The sequence below is a fragment of the Rissa tridactyla genome, chromosome 2, assembly GCF_028500815.1.
Source record: "Rissa tridactyla isolate bRisTri1 chromosome 2, bRisTri1.patW.cur.20221130, whole genome shotgun sequence".
In the NCBI taxonomy this organism is placed as follows: domain Eukaryota; kingdom Metazoa; phylum Chordata; class Aves; order Charadriiformes; family Laridae; genus Rissa; species Rissa tridactyla.
In genome coordinates, this window is record NC_071467.1 from 109,754,176 (window position 1) to 109,775,959 (window position 21,784).

The window sequence follows — 21,784 nt, forward strand, 5'->3', positions numbered from 1 at the left end:
ATGTTTGTGCTTGCAATGGTAAGCATTTTAGACATCTGAATTCTTCCTTCTTTTTTTTTTTCTGATTGAAATCTAAGTGCAAGTTTCCAGGTAGACGGCCATGAAGCGGATGGGGGAAGCAATTGCAACTCTAGTTTGACCACTAAAAGATAATTTATCTAAAATTGAAGATTTATGGATTTTACTTAAATTTTAGCACGACACATAAGGCCCAGATGTGGCAACAGGAAATTCTGATGCATTTAAACTTGTATTTTGGTGGGCTTTTACAGTGTTTTTACCAACAGACAGGGGAAGGATTTGAGTGAGAGAAAATGAAAACGCCCTGGTTTTTGACATGCTTTTGGCATTCTCAGAACCTGTGGGGAATCCTGGGATGGTGGCTGGGAGCAAAGAGATGAAATGGTATGTATTGGTCCTTGAGACTGCTAAGATGCTGTCCTGAAACTATCCTATGAAAAGCAAAGGAGAGAAGGAGAAATGGAGAAAAACTGCCTGTACGAATTTAGAAGATAGACCTGAATTTTTTTCTTCCCTGTGTTCCAAAAACACAGTGTTACAATCCTTTGGTCTAAAGGGGAGACGGAGGCCAAGAATACCCATTACATTATGTACAAGTTCACATTTGAACGTAGTCACAAATAATTCTCCAAACCTCATTCTACCTGAGAGCTAAGACAAGCACATACTGTTTTATTGTCCAGACACAGGCAAAATTAATATTAACATATTTCATCTTAGATGTCATCTCAGATTTAACTTCTGGTGATCTTCATTTGAAAAAAAAAAATACTGAAACATTAATCTCTTCTGTTAATTAGTTGAAATAACACAGTTTGGGGGTCTTAGCAAGACACACTTTCTAAATTAGATCAACTATCAAAAGTAGTTTAGATTAGTAACATATTATAGAATATATAGAAGTCTGCAGCACTAACTGAATGAAAGAACATATTAGCCAATTTTTTGGCATGCTAAAGCATAACCAAATGAACTTATCTTATTTATTACTTAAATATTCTTCCACTAAGTGACCATATAAAAGCTTCTGGTGCATTTCAGCCTCTCTAGATGTGCACTAATTATCTAGGCAAGTGCTTCTCAGGTATCTAACAAGGGTGTTCTGACTATTTAAAATAAAATAAAACCTATAAATTGAATTAATATTATTATGGACGAGTGTTTCATTAGACGGATACCAGATCAGAGAGGGGTCGTCCACCATTCCCTTCCAGAAGAAATCTGGCGTGCCTCGTTTGTTGTCTGATAACAAAACCATACTGTTTTCCCCCAGCAGTCAAGGTGAATTATGTTTTAAAACAGCACATATTTCCCTTTCTTTTGAGTGCCTTTTTAAAATCTGACGTGATTGGCCATATTGACTAACCAACACACTCTTGACCAAAGTCTGAAACTCTGTATTTGCCTTCCATTTGATTTCTTTCTAAAAACCTCAAAAAAAAAAAAAAAAAAACACAGAAAAAAATGGGCAATTTGTCTCCAGAGATTCTGTTAATACATTAAGTTGTCTGATTTCATCCTGCCATCATGCTTTGCCCTGTAGCCAGAACACATGTGGCTAATGTTCAGCCCTCCAAAGGACCATATGGGGATTGTTGGCTATTAGCAACTGTCCATTGAAAGGCTGTAAACTGCTACAGTGATTGCCAGCCGCCTGTCACACCTTCGTTCCTGTCTAAACGAAAATGCACCTTCAAATTCCATTTTGTACCATTTGTAGGCCTTCGAGATTTGTTGGAAGACAATGTATTTTCTATTAGCAGAAAAGTTCTCACAGTCTGCAAACTTCCACGGCAATAGCATTTTTATTCTGAAATCTTAGATGGCTTGAACACAATTCTCTCCTAGTACTCGCCCAAAGGCATCTTGCTTCGTGCAGTAGTAGCAGCAATGAAATTGCGTGAATGCTTTCCAAGAGGGGGATGTAGCTAGAGAAGATTAGGAAAGAAGGAAATCTAGTATTCAAGAGTAATGCACCTAATTCCATAAACGATCCTTGAATATGTATTTTTTCATGAGAGGCATCAATTTGTAGTTCTCCTGAAGTTTATTAGTGCTTTAAATAGCTAGAAATTAATTGTTTAGCTTTTAGATTTTTTTCAAGAATTTGGCCATATGTTTTCTTTCTAGCTTGTCTTTATGTTTCTTTTTTGATACTTCTGTGATGGAAACTAATTTGATTCTTCTGTGTCATTAATACGGGCTGCAAATAGATTTGCCCTAGCAAGTTTCTGTTTTACGTGAGGGTTCAGCTCCTCTTGCAGAAGATCGGGTCTGACTTGCTATTGTGTGAAACGGACTGAAAATTTTTATATACAGAAAATGCAATATATATGAGTCAAAGGGCCTAAACAGGCAGTATTACTTGTTCCAGCCTTTCTGCATTTGGCAGGGTGAGCTGTGTATCGGTTTTACCGATACCGACAGCAACCTGTCATTCTGTCGACCCTTATTTTATGTTTTTATGTCAGGGTTTTTCTTCTTGCACTGTATTACTCTGTATTTGATCTGGCATTACTTGTTCTATGGTGGTTTCATTTCATGGGTTCAAATTCTAGTTTGTTCCCAAACAGTAAATAAGAAGGGATAGGGTAGGGTAGGGTAGGATAGAATAGAATAGAATAGAATAGAATAGTTCAGTTGGAAGGGACCTACAACGACCATCTAGTCCAAGTCCAATGGCCTGACCACTTCATGGCTGACCAAAAGTTAAAGCATATTATTAAGGACACATTCAAGGGCCTGCCTCCTCTCTCTTCACACTGAGCTTACATCAAAATGTTGAGATTCTTTATATGAACAGAAATATTCTGGAGGCATGAGTAGATCACAAGGTGACTATGAGCCACGAAGGGGACACAGGCAAATGCATTCTTGAGTATCAGGCAAGATATTTCCATAGGAAAGGCAAGCATTGTGCAAAGCCCTGGTGAGAACTCACCTGTACCACTAGGGACATTTCTCATCCCCTGTCTGGGATGAAGGCAAACAAAGACTAAGCAGTTGATTAGGGGTATGGAGGGCCTACAGAAGACGATGACTAGCAGGGGCAAGACGAAGGCTGAGAGGATGCCATCATTTTCAAGAAAGATATCAAGGATGAAGGCCAAAGGAGGAGAAGAGCTACTGAAGTGCAAGGAAAAAGACAGTCAAGAACACAAAACCATTCAGGACTTCTTTCCAAGAAGACGACCTCACCATAAGCACGGTAGTAGCAAATGTCCCTTGGTGCATTGGTAAGGAATGGTGAGGAAATCCTGCGTGTTCTTTACATCCCTGCAAAGTTCATGCAGAGGGAACCCAAAAGCCTTTCTTTCACTTTGGGCATCCCCACAACCAAATGAATGTGTATATGGCATAAATGCCCTTATTTACATAGGCTGAATGTACAGATGAATTTACAGGGAATTCCGGCAGCTGTGCCCGGTGCATGGCCACCAAGGGCATGGACAGCCCCCTGGGCCTCGTGAGCACTGGGACTGCCTGGGGCCAGCGCCCCAAAGGCCTTCCTCTGAAAGATGCCGGGTGGAGGGGTGGCAGGGGGGGCTGCGCAGGGGGGGGCCCGCGCAGGGGGGGCCCATCACCCCCATGTCACAATGCCACTACCCGGCAACGAAGCAGTCACAATGTCCCGGGGCAGGATAAAAGGGAGCATCCTTTTCTGTCTCACTGCCAGAGATGGCCTGAGGCAGCCTGAAGACATACAAGAAGAAGTCCTTGAGAGCTGGTGGAATTACTTGGATGGGGCTGAGGGAAGAAGATCAGAGGCTGGATGAAGTTGCTGGAGGTTCTCCGCTGCAAGGCCAGCTCCTGGTGGGGCACTCAAAGCTCATCTGAGGGACAGAAGTCCTTTTCAACTGGATAACAGTGGCAAGACCAAAAGAATGCCTTCTTGAGGAGCACTGTAGAGCTCGCCATCTTCATCCCCTGTGGAGCCAGTGGTAGCAACTGTAAGAAATGGGATGCAGAGATGTTGCCAGGGGTCCCAGTGCTTTGGAGCACCCACTGGTATCCTGCCAGGCACGGGAAGCATTCTTGCCCCCAGGGTCAATCAGGCCAAGGGCCTTTGGCCACTCTTGGAAGCCTCTGAGTTGAGGGAGAACAGGGCTTGGGCATCTCTTGGGAGGCGTGACCAGCCTGCGGGACGAGGAGGCAGGTCTTGCTCACATGCTCAGGGAATAGCCGATCGCCAGCGCTGGGGTCAGGAAGGAATTTTCCCCCGGGGCACATTGGCACTGCTCCCCGGGGGTTTTTTGCCTTCCTCTGCAGCATTGAGCATGGCCACTTGTCAGGCCCCTCTGCTCCATAGTGGCCAGGTCACTGCCTGCTGCTCATGCACCACGAAGATGGCCTCTCGTGCCCTGCAGCTGGGGGGAGGAAGGCTTTTTTTTCCCCCAGGGTGGGCTAGCAAATGTCCCCGGGGGTTTTTTTGCCTTCCTCTGCAGCATTGAGCAGCGCCCCTTGCCAGGGCTCCTTTGGGCCCTTTTGGCCAGGAGCCTGCTGCTCCTGCTCCACGAAGGTGGCCCTCGTGCCCCGCATCCGGGGGGAGGAAGCTTTCTACACTCCCAGGGGGCCCCCAGGGTGCCCCCGGGAGCTGCTTCTTGTCCTCTGTGGCATTGAGCACAGCCCCTTGTCAGGGCTCCTCGCGGCCCTTTCGGCTCGGTTCTTGCCTGCTGCTCTTGCACCTCCAAGGCACCACTCATGCCCTGGCTCTCTCGGGCTCTCTTGCCCATTGCAAGCTTGGAGCGGGAGCGAGCTCCGCTCTTCCCTTGGCTCCATGGGGTTCTTGCTTGGGCAAAACAGCCGCTGCTTGGAAGGGCTCCAGGCTTGATGCACCATCCGGAGCTGCCACTTCTCAGCTCTCCCCGTGGGCAATACAAGCGCAGGGCAGGCACGGGAGCGCTTTTCAGGCATCACTGGACAAGAAGCACAGCGGCGCAGAGTTTTGGAAAGCAAAAAGTGTGTTTGTCGTTGATATGTCCTCGTCCTCCTCGTCCTCCTCGTCCTCCTCTTCTTTTGTGTGTGCTTGATATCGATGCTCATTCTTCCAAGTTCTCACTCTCCAGGAAACAGGGAGTGCTGGGCCTGTATTCCTGCTGCTTCTTTCCGTGCCCCTGGGGCTTCCCTTTGCCAGGCTGCAAGGGATGTTTCTTCAAGCTAAACTGAAGAATGCCTGCTCCTGGATACACATGTGCATTGTGTTAGTGCATTGGCTCTGGAACAGGTTCAGATAAACAAAATCCTATTTCCACTTGAAAGTGTTTTTGGAGCTGAAAACCCTCTAGCATTTCAGGCAAATAACAGTCTCATGGTGAGTGCACGGAACGGAATCGAACTGAACCGAACCAAGTAGAATAGAGCAGAGCAATTACGCTCTATTACGCCTGGAGTTGTGCACGAGGAGCCCTGACCTAGGCCTGAGGGCTCCATCCAGGAGAGCAGCTCTCCGCAGGGCAGGTCCCAGGCCCACCCAGGAGACAGGGGCAGAGACGGGCACACCTACAGCATCCCCCAGGCAGGGACTGACGGCCCCGGGCGGAGCTGAGACACGGCCCCTGGGCCCTTGGCAGCAGACGCTGGGGGTGGGGGTCCCAGGGGAGGCCTCTGAGCACCCCCAGCACCCTGGCAGAAGGAGGCTTGCGCTGCTCATACACCCTCCTGGGGGCTTTGATGGCTGACCACTTGGGAGACAAGAGTATTGGGCCACGTGGACCTTCGTTCTGAGGGAGCACTGGTGGTCTTAGACTCTTGTGGTTTAGCTTCTTTTTCCAAAGGAAACAGCTCAGGTATTTCTAAAAATGAGTACAGGGAGAAAAAAAAAATCCGCAGGGATTTGCAACCATTTAGTTCAGTAGCATGTCCTGCTTCAGGCTGAGGGCTTGATCTTTGAGCCTCACTAGAGTCAGAGATGTGAGGTCTTGCCATCCTGTGGAAGTTCAAGCATGGCATTAAGGGCATTATCCGAATTTCTCTTGAACACCAACAGGCTTGGGGCATCGACCACCTCTCCAGGAAACCTGTTCCAAGCTTTGACCACCCTCTCATAACCCATCTTCAAAGCCTGTTGTTATAAAGCAGAAACTATTTCCCTGTCTATTGAAAATAGATACAGTTTCTTATCGTAGGTCAATGACTATCTTTATAATAACGGCAAATTATTCCTTCCTGTTATAGAGCACAAAAAGGGATGCTAAAAACTGTCTCAAAATTTCATTTTTCACTCCTTCAAGCCTTTCGCTTTCTTACCTAGACATACGTGAAAGTAACAGACAGAAATGAGAGGGAGAAAAGGGCATTTGTGAGATTCCCCAGCTCAGTGCAAAGAACTCTTGCCATCAGTTTGCTTTTACTGAAGGAATTACAGAGGCCAGGCCTTTATGAAGCCTCTAATCCTAACATGAAGCCCCTGAATATGAAGCCAATTTCTACTAAAAGGATGGTGCCATGTAAGAGGATTTGTGGGCTCATAATTTGCTGCATGATGTAATACATAAAAAAGCAAGGGCATCACATGGATGTAGATCGAGGAGCACAAGAAACTATAAGAAGATGTTGACCGGCAGCCTGTTGATCATTCTTCTTGCGCATGTAGTAGAGAAGATTTCTAAGTGAGATTTTGGCGGAGGAGAGCTACGGAGATTTGCCAGCATATCTGGGAAGACTTCTGAGAAGAGATGAACAGATTTGAATTTAGGGGAAGTCACAAAGGTGCCTGCTACAACAGCCAGCCAAGATTCAGGTGGTCAGTAGCTGATAAACGGAAAAATTAATTAATTAATCTCTTCCCAGTAAATAGGACACAATAGGCTCCATCACAGGATGGACCGTGAAGAACTCTGTGAATGGGAAGACAGATTAGCTGTAACAGGGAAGAGAAAGCAAGGTGCACAGAGGAAGCAACCTGATCGGAACAACGCAGACAAGAAAAAAATATGTATCGAATATTGTTGTATAGCAAATGTTAATAAACACTGATATGCATTAGGCTTGGTAACCACAGTTTTTTTCTTGTATTGCAAGAGAACCTAAATACTTTCAAAAAACAAAACAAAACAATCCTAGCACTCTATACTTGCACAAAAATTCCGTGTATTCTTACATAGCATAAAGGTGCCTTCCAGCAATACTTAGTGTGCTGGTTTGAGGACACTAAGGATTCCTAAGTCCTTAGTAATTCAGTGCTGTGAAGAAAAAGTTGTTTCTTACCGCAAGTTAGGTGAACAATATCCTGTCTTTTAATTTAACTCCCACACTTCTCTAATACCAGGGAAAATGTAGTCTAGGTAGAACAGATCCTCTGGACTCTTCTCCCGTAGAAATGCACAAAAAAGAATGGGCAGTGACACTAAATGTATTATGAACTGGTGGATGGTGAGAAAGATTATGCTGTAATTTTCATCACTTAGGAATTACAGAATATTAGTGCCCTTAGTAAAGGCCCCTCTAGCTTGACAATTTAACTGCAACATTGCATAATAATTATACAGGCAATATGAAATCTTCAGCAGCTTGTCTACTTTTCACTCTTATCTGCAATCTATTATACTCTGTAGTCTCATAAATGGATATAAAGAAAATGGTTCTGATTTTTTAGGGCATCACTAAAAATGCTAATTAAAACTATAATGATGGGCCTGCTGAGGATAGGGCATCAACTGCACAAGCTCAAGGATAAAATGTCACACTGGGCCAGCGTAAGGCTTGCTTGAATTTCGAGAAGCGCCAGCCAGGTCTTGGTTATCATAGTTTAACGCTGCATTTGTGGTGTATTTTGCATTGATTTATGGTAGACTGAAGAAAATGTTGTGGAATTTCGTTTGCAAGTGGGAAGTTTCAACAGAATGAGTTTTTCTTTAGGGTAGTATTCAGAGTAGAAGAAGAATTAGTATTTATGGCATTTGTCAATCTTTAAGATATGTCTGTGAAAAGAAATTAAACCACCCAAACTCCCTTTTAAAGTAGCTTTTATATTCCCAGATATCTTATTTGCTTGATAAAGTGTTTTCATCACTTCATTTGTGTGCATGTTAGCAGCGTCTATGCTGCTGGCAGTTTTAACTGCTTGCAGTCTCCAGAGAGAAATATAGTTTTGCATTCTTTGCACCTATCATCGCTGTTTTCTTGTCGGTCATATAGATTTGACTGCAGAAGATAGAGAATTGGTTTTACTTGCTCATGCTGCAACAGGTGATGGGCAAACAAGGGACGCACCTGTTGTGCTCAGTAAAACATGTCATCAATATTACACGATAAGCGTACTCTCAGGAGGGTTTTACTAGGCCTGTAGAAAAAGTTCATGTGCGAATGTATGAAAGTCCGGGATCATCTGCTCTTTGTGGATAATTTGTACATTAGATATACAGTAGCAACCACTTAAATGTATAACCTCAGGTTATAGTAAATCTTTTCGTTTTAGCGGCACTTACCTCCACAGGGATTTCTTTCTGTACCCTTACCATAAATTGGTTTGAAGCAGATGTGTTCATTAATTGGGTCTAATAATGATTATAATTTATTCTCTTTCTACTGCCTGGGATTTTATTCACTATAGAGTCATCATTTTATGAAGTGCTCCTCTTGAAGGGTAGGCTTGGTGGGGCTCTGTTTGTCTGATGTCTATCCATTTCCGTACAGGAGCACTACTAACGTTTGATAGTAAAGATCAGCAGGATTGGGTCCAACATTTTTGAATGTTGTTTTGCAGCACAATAAATTTGCTAGTTTTTCCATATGAGTTTACGCAGTCATTGATACAATATACAAGAGCTTTTAGACTTCTAAGTTTTCACCGGAACTATGGGTAGTTTTATTTTCAACAGCAACAAAAAGCCTGGTTTGCTCAAATAATGCTCTGTGAATAGCATTCATGTAATAGCAACTTGGCACTATATATATTTGTTTGAAAAGACAATTGATGATATTTTAGGGTTATAACAAAATAGCTCTTCTTAAATTCATCCTTTTAGAAAAATTGGCTGTTCAGAATCTCAGCCTAAAAGCTTTTGTTATTGTTAAGTCAAGCTCTTTCCTACACAACTAATGATTAGTAGAAATATTTCTAGAACTTTGTTTTTACTTTATTGCCAATCATGATATTTGATTTTAAACATAAATGTTCTCAGCTTGGTTTCATCCTTGTTCCTTTCCTCCTCCTCCTCTCTTCTGCAGTCTTTGGTGATCGTGTTGATTTCCACCCATTTCATGAGTCTTTTGTCTATATGCCATTTTCTACACCCAGATGTTTATGTACTAAAACAGATTGTGGGTTTTGCCTTTTCCCTGGGTAACACTATGACATCTGTATTTAGTTTTTGCTGCTGTTGTTGTTTTCAAGTATGTGCTGCCATCTATGGAGTAATTGTTGAAATAAAGCTGATATAAAAAGATGTTTTATCAAAAGATTATGGAAAACAAGACCTAGCTAGTGGAGGAGGTATCATAGGGCAGTTGGCCAGATCTCAAGAAATCCTGTTTCTCTGTAGTCCCAGATTTCACAGCAAGCACAGGTGAAAGTATACTGTTGAGAAAATCAGCAACTTGTAGGAGTTAAGTTATGCAGTAGATTTATTTATACTGGACAAACTATTAGGTCAGCCTGAAAATTAGAATAAGGTTGCTTTTTCCTCTAATCCTGTATCTTGTTCCTTTTCCTTCCCCATTACCTCTCACATGTCCTAGTCCTTCAGTCCAAGATCTGTTTATTATATCTTTCTTCATTTGTTTTTGAAAGCTTAATTTGAATTCCTTATTCTTCCCCAGCATCTTGTTAACAGGCTTCATGCCTCCCCCCTGTGTCCAGTTTCAACATGCCAGGTTCCAGGTTTCCCTCCTTCAGGTCCCTTCAGAATGCAGTACTGAAGATCAGTCCCCATCCTCTCTCTCTTTCATAACATTTTGTCATTTGATATCTATTTTAGAATATACATTTATTGCAATACATGTATTCAAGTTGGTCTGGAAAGCACCTGGAGAAGTAATTTTCTCTATACTTTTATGAAGTGCATGTGGGGTATCTGTGCACGCATAGAAGCTATCAGCTTTTATCTTGATACTTGTTCACGTGCTTTTCAGCTTGCAAATTTTTGACTAAGGATTTTAGCACCTTATAACCTTGGATAGGGTTAGGTATATGAGTTCCTGGCAATCAGATTTCTATTCATTTGAGTTAGGAGATGTAACAGAGAACAACTATGTCTTTAAGTCTTTCCTTGGCAGCAACAGTGTTGGAGTGGGGGTAGATACAACCACTGCTGCTTAAATGCTTTCTTATAACACAAGACATCAGATTCAAAAGGAAAAGTTTAACCTATATGGATGAAGCATTCTTAAAAATATCTTCTGACATTTTCTTCTTATTGCTGAACTTAGAAATTGATCTTATTTCCCAGCATCAGAGACAAAATGAAGAAAAAAAAATCAATGCTGAAGATTGATCAATGTTTTTCAAAACTGACTTAATAAGATAAAAATCAATGCAGCTGTATTCTTAGCCATTATTTTATCACCAGTTTCATTCAAACATGGTACTATTTGATTCTTTAGTTAAATGTGAAAATATTTCAGTTACCTCCTACAGAGGCAAGAAAAAACCTGAGGAGAGATTTATTTAGTCAAACTTTGGTTTTCTTTTTAATCCTAATTTTAGAACTTTGAGTTCTACAGAAACTGAAAACAGTGTCATATTTTAAGTGCCAGTATATAATTTTTCCTTTAATCACAGAGATTTAAATAGAACAAATTATTACTTGTATTTGCAAATTACAAGCTCTGATCCTCCCTTCCTCCTGCAAATAGCAGCTCCATCTTGCTTGGTTGAAAGATCTGTACTTGAAAACTTGAAGATAAGCTTGGGCACCTCATTACCCCTGTGGCCAACTCGCAGTGTTTTGACTTTAGAGCCATACTGTACAAATGCATTGTCTGATTAATCTTTTTTCGGCAAAAATGAGGAGGTCGTTTGGGGGTTTTTGTTTGGTTTTTTTCTGCTCAATGACCATTTCCCTTTTCTATCCCTGCTGCCCTCAATAATATTAAGATCATATACTGATCTAAAGAATAGTCTTTAAAACTGTCTTGTGTAATATGAGTGAACCAATCTCTAAGCCATGAGTTTGGCTTAAAAGTTGAGAGGTATTTTAAAAAATAATTTGCCTTTTAATATTTCAGTTCCTATTTACTTGCTGTCTTGGGTTTAGCCCTTTGGGCTCCTAGTTTGAAATTTCTCATAACTGAGGGCTAGAAAATGTCCTTTTAGGAAAGAAAGTCAAGATTCTCACATAATCACTGGGGTATGGGAACTGAGATTTTTGGGGAATATCAGGCAGTGAAAGACTCCTGATAAAATCCTAGATATTTGCAAACCTCTGCTAATGACATCTTTTGTTTTAAAGATTTATTTCATGAGAACAGAAAGACAGATTTCTGCGTAAATGTCTTATTGAATTTCATCCCTATCTGTAAGATAGGCCAGAATGTCATAAAATAGGAAATACAAAGCTAGTAGCAGGCAGGCAGAGTTTTTGAGAATACAGGACTTAATGAGGTTCTCTGTCAATCCAGTTACTTTTACCTCTCTTTTTCATATTCCTTAGCTAATTGATAAATGTAGCGAGTTTGCTGCTGTCCCTGAGTAGCTCTGAGCAGTGATATGTACATTCATTGGGAAGAGTCCTTCTCTCCTTCACCATAAAATGCATTACAGACAATATCTGTGATCACGTAACAAGAGAGCTTGTACTGGTACTTCTCCTCTCCCTTTCCTCCTCCCTCCATACTGTGAGAGAGAAGCAGCATGGCGTATTGCATAGCTAAAAGGTTATCAAGCCTGAATTTGTTACACCTCTGAATTTGTCAGGCAAGCATTCGCAACCACTATAGAAATACACGGCTCATCACCACATGAAGCTGGACACCCTAAGAAGACAGATGATATTGGATTGGTTTTCTTGATGCTCTGCAAACAATCAAACAGGCTTAAGCTATGCAATCTGATACTCCCTAATTGACAGCTTTTCCAAGGTTCATTTGTTAACTGAGAGCATGACATGTATTGAAGTTGTTTCTTCATAATGCATTTGGCATTAACAGAAGAAGCTGTCGAATGCCTCAGACATCAACATCTCAGCAATAAGATACTTCGCCTCCAGTGTTGACTTTCTAACTAGTGACTTCGTATTTCAAAGGACATTTGTAATGAGCATATGAGAGGACAGGACATAAGAAAAAAGCTCAAATACATTACCCAAAAGGAAGTTTGTGAGAAGGTATTTTTGCTGCTTGGGACATTTACCTGAGTTTTATGGGTCAACTCTTCTTTTTTCTTTTGGTATAAAACCTTGCTTTCTTGCTTAACAAAGTACTCGCTGAATACTCATTGGGTTGCAGAGGGTTCTTTTATTTTGGTAGATTAATAAGTAGGCATATCTGATTTTATTTATAATGATGAAAAATTTGTGTGTAAAAGACATGCTCAAGGGTTTAACTTGCCTGTGCAGCCACAATAAAATAAAATAAAACCCCAAAGAAACTTCTATTTCAAAGAATACTAACCTTACCCTAGATGAGGCCCATGTTTGTTTGAAAGCATAAATTACCTGTGCAGAAGAGAGCAGAGGAGGATTTCTCCACTGATCTTGTCACTGTTTTGCATTTACTGTTTTCTTGTAGATAGTTTTCATAAACACTTTCTTAGTTTCTTAGAACAAAAATGGTGCCAGAACTCAACATTCAGCTTCTTTTTTTTTTTTTCATTCTGTAAAAGATTTCCACTATCTACTCTTCTTTGCAACTGTTCATATGCTGATACCTGGCAAGATGTTCATGCAGCATCTATAAGTACTAATTAAGAGTTTGGTCACAAATACACCACCGTTAAAAACTGCTGCTTCTCCTGCATCCCGTGAAGTTGACAGTTACAAGACAAATTTATCTTAGATATACAAAAAAAGTCGTTTAATTTCACTTCGTTGTTCTTACTTAGTGTAAGCATGTTATTCTAAATATTTAGCTTAATTTCTCTAGCACCTAGTTAAGTTTCTGCATGTATTATTGCTTCTGGGAGGAGTACATGCCTGGAGAAGTGCATGAAATTTTACAGATGTTGTCAAAATAATGAAGGAGTTTCAGTGGTGCTTTGACTAGCATTGTTTTGGAAGTGAAACACAGCTGTTTAGATGAGAGAAAAAAAATAAATGAACGGGTTAGGATGCCTTCATTTCACAGGAATAAAGAGACGAGTTTTGACAGAAATGCCTTTTCAGAAAATGCCAGGGAAGAATGAGCAAAGCCAGATTCTGCTTGGAAAAACCCAGAAACAAACTTTTTGAAAGCACTGATGTCTGGAACCTAAACACATGTCTTTTCTCCCTCTGTAAACATGAACGACCTGAATTCCTGCAGCCAAATATTCCTGAGCCTTTGGGACACGTTCTGGACCAGTCTCCATCTGAATACTTCATGTTTTATTTGCAAGGTCTGTTGGCAAATGCTGTTTGAGTCCCTGTCAAGCACTGACTCCAGGGACCCTTCTGTCTTGCAGGGCAAGCACAAGCTGCATGTAGACACGGGACTGGAAGGTGCCTGGTGCGGCCTTATCCCCATCGGGAGCTCCTGCGAGAGCGTGACCACAACAGGCCTCAAGTGGAACCTCAGTAAGTCAGATGTCTCCGGGACGGCGGGTTTGACGTTATTCTAACCCCACATTTACATCAGCCTCACCCGTGCTGAAAGGCCTTATGTGTTTGTTGGTCAAACGTGGCATTGAATCTCTACCAGGCCATTTTTTTCTAGATATGAAGTTTAAAAAAAAAAAGATAAATATATTAAACCTGAGATATCGCAGGCAGAAACCCGTTTTCCACTTGGGAGTCATTGTGCTGTTTAAATAGAACATTTGTTGAGGTCATGATGCATTACCACCCTGATACATTGCCCTCCAGGGAGGGGAAGCTGTGAGTGCCTAAACTCCTGGTTATAAGCCATAAAGTTACAACAAATAATAATGTGATACAGATTATTAAAGCTACCTCACTTCTCCTGAACTGCTTCACTTATATTGTCTATTTGTCAACTCTGAATGAATAGATCTTTTTCTTATTTTAAAGTGGATAAACGTGCATTTGATCTAGAACAGGGTTGTTTATCTGTAGAGAAAGGAGGTTTCTCGACCAAAAAAAATTGAAACAGCCTTCATCCTCCTGACCCCTCCTCCCTAAAGCAAAGCAATAATTGAGAGGCTCTGCTCTTGCAGTCTGATTTACACGGCCAGACTTAAGAGCCATCCCATGTAGAAAAGGCACGCCATTCTCACAGTTTGCAGTGCAGTGCCCTTGTTGGCTAATAATTAATCTGAGGCTGACCCACTGTGCCAGCCAGCAGCACATGTACTCATCTAAGGAGTATCTTGTTCCACTGAGGGTTTGAGCATGTGCAGTTGAGGAGGTGGTAGGCATTAGTAGCTCACTAATGATAAAAGATACAAATATGGCATTAATTTCAAGATGTGAGACACTCGCCACGTGAAGCGCTGTCTGGCTAGTGATATTTTAATCCTTTTAAACTGAATTGTAAGAGCTGAATGTATTGTATAAGGGGTGTTCTCTTAAATTGAGAGAGTCACATATTTTCATTTGTACTGGTAAGTACAGTTGACAAGTAAAGTACTGAATCTTCATCTGCTCATCTCCTGTTGTGCAATGGATTCTGTGGCCTGTTGCACTCAGGGACTGCTCATTTCTCCATAAATGTTCTGCCCTCCAGAGTGAGGTGAAAGAAGCTCAAACCAGCCTCACGTTAATGAAGGGAGCATCTCTGAAGCCTATGTCGTTTTGCAAAAGGTTACTGTGTGGATCAAATTGTGGTAGATTCTGTAAGGTTGCTGTCCTTTCTTGTGGTTTTAGTTATTAGTTTAAAAAAAACAAGTTATTTTTCGGATACATATTTTTTACTTTAATGACATAAATGTCATCAAATTTACAAGGTGCTCATTAGAAAGATGGGAATTTTAGTGGTAGGCTGTTTGGTCCCACAAATTGCATGACTTTGTTACTACTAAATTATGATTGCCTGACCAGCTGAACCTAAGGAGAAAGGGATTACAAGTCTAGCTGGGCCAGCTGGAGGGGAACATAGTGGGAAGATCAATGATAATAAATAGTGAGTTTGTATCTAGGATTGGGTTGAGATATGAGTTTCTTTGATGTTTATTATTTTAATTGTGCTGTAATAAACTTCTTGAGGATACTTAGGGGCATAGCTAGATATGGACTTATGGGTATTTATATTACACTTAATTTGGTCTTTTTTTTTTCTTTTTCTGGGAGACAAAAAATGATTTAAGTGACTGTTTCCTACATGTTAACATGACACCACCTTCTCTGCTTCTCCCAGTCCTTGTTGCTGTCTGTTTCCAAGAGGAAACCCCAGACCTCTACAGTGTTTTCCTCGGTGATGTGTACACTGCAGCCCATTACAGACTACACTTTCTGTCTCAGTATTCATGTTTCTTACAGGTCATAGTTCCTTCATTTATTTCTCTGCATTATCATCACAGATAGATATATAAAAACAAAAATGATCTGGTCTACCTTGAAGACGTTTAATGTATCTGGGACACCAAGGTCATTACAACCTGAAACTGCTCTTGTGCCCAGGTGACTGGACCTAACCTTTACTCATCCAAATACAGATTTTAATCAGGTTATTGTTCAGATACTGATAAAACAAATTAAAAGTGTAGTTGCATCCCCCAAAAAGGAAACCAATATCTCAAATACAACATGTGGTTAGTTGTGACTTTGTTGGACTTTTTCCCTAATAAATAAGCCTTACATTCAGATAACCTAAGTTTGATATTAGCTTTCATTGCGTTCATGACTTCTGTGCTGCCTGTAGTTTTACAGTTACGTTTAAAAATATTAGTCCTCCCGTAAATTGTGATGGAGAAGCAAAGGCTCACCTGGGAGGAAAAGGGAATGAGAAAATACTGAAGTGTGACATGGATGTCAGCGTTGCTGCTGATGGCTGGCAGTGGCAGAGCTTTCCCTGTTCATTTGTTAACGGCACTCTGAGGACTTGCCTTCATAAACGTCAATGCTCTGATTATAAATTCATTTTCATATGTAAATCATGAAAGAAATGGCATTTTTAAGCCAAATATGACATCAAAGGCCTTTTCCTCCAGTTTGTTATGGAATTAATTGAATATGACCAAACAAGTTTGTTTTTAAGAAGTAATTTTTGAGTTTTCAAAATATTTGTTTTAAGTGTCTGGGTGATAAACTAATTCCAGAATTTTAGTTCTGTCTGAACAGTCAAAAAAGATGCATTAGATGAGACGGAAGCCCTCATTTTTGCAAATAATAATTTCCAGCAACTCAAAATTCAAGTAACACTCCATTACAAGAAAGAGCTGGCTTTGTATCAAGGTTTCGAATGTTTAACACTGATGTCTGTCTGAGCATATTTAGATTACCCTGCTGATTAAAATTTGCAAAACTAAAGGGTAGTCAAATGTTATCTGTGTCTAATGTACAGGTCCTGTCAAAAGCCTTCATAGCTTCTCAACAGAAAAAGCCAAAGATAAATAGCTAAGACAGAAACTATATTGGGTTGAGAGTAGGCTACCAAAGGTCTCATTTTAATGGCTGTGTTAGATAAACATGAAATCTGCAAACTATTCTGCCAGCAGAGAAACAGTGATGTCTTGATTATATTTTTAATATCACAGAATTCAGTATTTTTTGTGTGTCTGTACAAAGATGCAACAAGTATGCATGCTTTTATGCATGCTTATCTTATCTTAGTTATTTGCTAGCACTTGGCACAAATAGAACTTTCATTTATTTTAGTTCTCATTTTATGGGTGAAAAAACTTGGAGAAGAAAGTGGGAAACTGATTGGAGAAAATATTTTTATCCATACTTGCTATTGTGCAGCACACATTCAGAACACATTATAAACATGTTCTTTCCACTCCCAAAGGAATACAGATCTTTTCTCTATTAAAATCTGATTTACAGCACAGGAATCAGATAATGCTTTATCTGATTTGACTCACCTGGCTGCTTGCTGATAACAGCTCCCATGTCTAATAAATAAATAACAAAAAAATCTAATAAGGCCAGAATTACCCAGCATTCTTCATTAGGTCCTCAGTGGTGCTTTCATGGAAGGTGAATAAGAATGAAGGTAGAAATCAGCTGTACTGTTAATCATAGAAGAGGTTGGAGGGTAATGGTAGGCTTTTCTAGGAAATGGTTCCTTTTCTGGGACATTACTGTAGAAAATAATCTTGCCAACTAATTTACTCCTCATCCCTGTGGCCTTTAATATGCTGTATGTCATACCTGTACTGAAAATGCTGGCATATACATATATAAACTGTGTATGTGATTGTGCTTTCCAGATAATTTTCATGCAAATTTGCTTCTTTAGGCAGGAAGTTAAATTGCTGTAAAATGCTACCATTCAGAAGAGTGCCACTGTCATTTCACTTCAAAAGGCAATAGCAATAACAATGGGAGCAAGACCTTTCTCTAACTGTAGCAACAGAGCATCCACTGACTGCTAACTTCACAGGTAGATAAAGAGGATCCAAAATCTTTTTGATGCTGTTTACATTGTTAGTAAAATTGAAATGTTTGCGCTGTTTTTTCACTGTTTTACTTTATCAGGGTTTTGTTGACGTTGCATTGTGAATGGAACAAAAAGATTACAAAAGCAGTGGGGTTTTATGTCCCAGGAGAAATGCAGAGTCAAAAAGACCAAAGAAAAGAAGTAACTCTCTCCTTTAAAAGAAGTCAGAGGGTGAGGGACTGTTCCGGAAAAGGCTGTAAACTAGGACAATCAACAAGTATCTGTGTGCTAGCGAAGCTGTTTGTATAAGCACTCTGTAAGTTGTTTCATAACTGAAATAGTTTATATGGCACATTTTGCTGCTCCAGTTCATTCTGACTGAGGCAAACTAAGCGGCGCTCCCAGGAGTAGCTCTCTTTTCAGTGGCAGAGTAAAAAGCTTCACAGCTGGATTCCCTTCTCCTCTGCTTTCCTCTTCTTCCCTCCCTTCTCATGTTCTTCACTGGCAAAAGACTCCCAGTCCATGAACTGGCATCTATCTTCAGAGCTTTGGTGATGTATTTTTTCCCTTCTTCATTACAGCTTTAAGGCTCTGAGTAGGGTGGGATGACAGAGATGATGCTGCTGCTCCCAAAGCTTTGGGTGGTTTTGACCTTTGGCAAACTATTTGCCTACAGGAGTGCTGCTGTCTGCATTCCAGGGTCACATCATTTATTACATGCTGAAATACTTTTCCAATAAAGCAGATGTTCCGATGGTGGCAGCCTGGCATCCCACGGGTTTACTGCCAGTCAGCAAAAGCAACGAGGGCATTGCTTAGCATTTCATGAAAAGATTTCAAACGAAAAAAGACAATTTGGCATATATTAAAGGACTGATGAACACAGAGCTCAGTTGTGCTGGGCCCCTAAATCTGTATTTGCACTTTTTCCTGAACAGGAGCTTGAGAACTCAGTCAAACTTTGTGAACGGACTTGCAATGGGGATTTGAGGTCACGCATTCAGTCCATTTCCATATATTTCAAGGAATGTATGGAATTAGTGGGAGGGAGGTTTGGTTCCAGCTCTTTTTTAGCAAAGTAGCAGGGTCCTGGCATTCAGTTTGGAAAGGCTGCTTTAAAGTGATAAACAGATATGCTCTTCCAGATCACAGTGTTGGGGCACCATTACTGCTGTAGGACTCCACTTATGGAAAGATTCATGTGAGTACCTTAGTTCTGACCTAGCTCAAACCAGTTCCAGTGGTAAGGTTAGCCCAGCTGGATGGCCATCTTTAACGGGACATAGGGACATGTATATATGATCCTTCCATACAGCAGTAATAGGCAGTAATTGCCAGGAAGGGGTAGAATAAAAGAAACCTGAGAGAGACTTCTCCAGCACGGCTGTGCACAGAGCAGTTGGCTCTCCACAACCTAAGTAATACCATCCTGAAGTAAACTGGAGACACTTATTTGTGCCTAGCTACATTACTGTGGCACATTGCAACTACGGAAACTGATTTCATTATTCATATAGAGGTGACAGGGTTTTCAAGAGAGCAAAATGCTGTTCTTTCCCTTGCGTCCCCTACGGTGCTTCAGTCCTTCCTTCTCCTTATGGAAATATAACCTGGAGGTATGAGGAAACAGGTGCTGTGCTTCAGCCCAGCTTTGGTGCAGGTAATCCTCATCTCTCTGGTGGCAGTAGATTGGTGAGAATACTAAAGTCACATGAAAATCAAAAGCAACCTGCTGCTACTCAAGGATATGAGTTGTAAAGACGAAGCACCTTTCTGGGGAAGAGATCTACAGAGAGCCAGAGAGCTACCATTTAAATTGGTGGGATCCAGAGTAATGCTGTATATTTCAGCAGTGGCTCTGAATTTTCATCAGTGAGCGCAGGGGCAGAATTTGTCCAAGAAAGAGATCTTTGAGTTTATCCTAAAGACGTTTAACCCTAAAGGCATTCTCATCAGTCAGCCTGCCCATATGGATACTGGGAAATCATCTCATTTAGACAATGGCAGACGCAAAGCTGAAACATAATGGTGTACTTGAATGAAAGTCAGTGAAAAATTGGCCAGAGTACAAATGCTCGTTTGTCATATCCCCTGCAAATATACTTTAATTGTTTTCTTATTTAAATGCCCAGAATCAGCCATAAAAAATGTGTGTGTCACGCTGCCGAGAGATTTCCAAAACCAAGAAAGCTCTCTGAAGCATGTGGTGAGTTATTGCCAGTTCCCAGCGTCTCTGCAGAACGCCAAAAGGGCAAGGACCGGTAGGAGGACAAATCAATCACTTCTGGTTAGAGTCTCCCAGAGTTAACAAATGAGATGCATTTGTCTGTGGTGACTCACTTAATGAACAAGTGTGCTATTTACATTTTTGGAGAGTTGTTCGAGTAGGCAGGCGTTACCATTAAGAATTGACTCCTCCTTTCCAACTTGTTTACGGACCTTCCAGTTGTGTTTATTTTTTAGTACATACTGATGTATGTGATTGATCTCTTCTCCCCCAAAATATGACACTGAGGGAAATTATTTCCTCTGCAGTGATCTATTCCTGTACCTTAATGGCAAACAATTGTGGCTATTCCCTCTACACTGTCTCAATTCTTCATTCGCTACTCCCTTTCTAAACACTTTGCGCGTTGTATCTGAGGGGGCCTTGCTCTCTCCCAGTTTTTGCCTCTAGTTGTTTGTGGAAAAGAAGAGGTGGATTTTTCCTTGCTGTTGTATGAAGTTCCGGAGAGGACAAAAGGCTGGTGGGTGTCGTCACTGACTTTCGTTGCATGCTTCTAAAAAGTTATGTTTTGGCTGTAAGTTGTTTATGGCATCCTGATGTGTAATTAAAAAGCTGTTAACAACTAACTGTAGTGAGTGTGCTCTGGAACTAATAATTTTAGACATACATACCAATTACAGACCACTAAGCAAATCTGTTGTTTTCAGGTGAGTTGGAAAATACAAATTTCTGATAGATGAATACATGTCTTGCCATAGAAGCAGCTGTGGCTTCTTTTGGGCAGTAAATACACATGGGGGAGTCAGGGCAACAGCAGGAAAGGGAAGAAAAAAGAGAGAAAAGAGTGGAAAAACTGGGATGTGAGGAGATCGCATGTGGGATTAGAAACATGTTTTGGAGAGAAGAAAGGGCAGAAAACATTAAAATGGGGGAAGATATGAATACCGAGATTGAGAAAATAAGAACAGAGGTGTTTTAAGAAGACAGCAGATATCTTCCCTTTTGAAGCACTGAATTAAGACCAAAAGTTCTCAGTCTTATTATTTTTCTGTTGTTAGCAATCATCTCCCTCATATTCCACTGCTGTCCAGGCATAATAACCTGTTTCTACTTTCAGTTAACTGGTCAGCTTAAGTGATGCAGACCTGTCCATATGATCTGCCTGGGTATTGATCCAACAGCAAAAGATGGCATTAGACATTTGATTTGAAAATGAGAAGGAAAACTCTTTACTTGCACCCTTATGGCTACCAATTCAAGACTCTGAAATTAGGGAAAAACAGAAACAGAGAAATAAAATTAAGTAGTGGGTTTGGATGTAATCATGCTTACAGATTCAGGACACCACCATCTTTTAGTGTCCCAGGTGTGTCCTCTGGGATATGAATCTCGAGCCATAGTTGAAGGTGCAGATGTATACAACCTCAACCTCTCCCACTGCAGAAACTGAGACACCTGGGAGGAATAAGGTGAAGTACTGCTGAAACGTGGGATTTTCTTATTGTTCAGCCAGTTGATTGCCTGGAGTTTTTACTCTAAACAAATACTTTAGCTACTTACAAGTTAGCCGTTCATTTCTCTTAGCAGCCGAGCCGAGCTCTCAGCACCCTGACATTCCTGCCTTGGAATGGTCCTGTAAAGCACAGGATACTCCAAAATGAAAGCTGTGGTATCTTATTTAAGATAACCACTTTTTATGTTAATGTGTCTGTGCCTTTGCTCTGGAACGGTTTAACAGGTGCAATGGCATTATCAATTCCGTTGTAATAAGCAACATACAGAAACCTGTGAGGAATTTAATATGCCTGCATTCAATCCAGTTTAAATCTATGCAGTAAATAAGACATAAAGCCCTATGATGAGTCAGGGCTCAAAGCGTGTTGGTTAAGAGAATACTATTTACTGAAAGAGTCTGGCCTGCTTGGTTAATGTGACTGTAAAATTAAAGGATGAAAGCTAAAG

The 21,784-nt window shown here is 40.9% G+C and overlaps 1 protein-coding gene across 3 annotated transcripts in view; it reads left to right on the plus strand.

Moving 5' to 3' along the window:
* TPK1 (thiamin pyrophosphokinase 1) overlaps nt 1-21,784 on the plus strand; it is a 307,648-nt gene that overhangs the window by 230,993 nt on the left and 54,871 nt on the right. For all 3 annotated transcript variants that reach the window (XM_054193626.1, XM_054193627.1, XM_054193628.1), the window contains one exon: nt 13,559-13,670. In XM_054193626.1, coding sequence (XP_054049601.1) covers nt 13,559-13,670 — 112 coding nt within the window. The remainder of the gene's footprint in view (nt 1-13,558; nt 13,671-21,784) is intronic.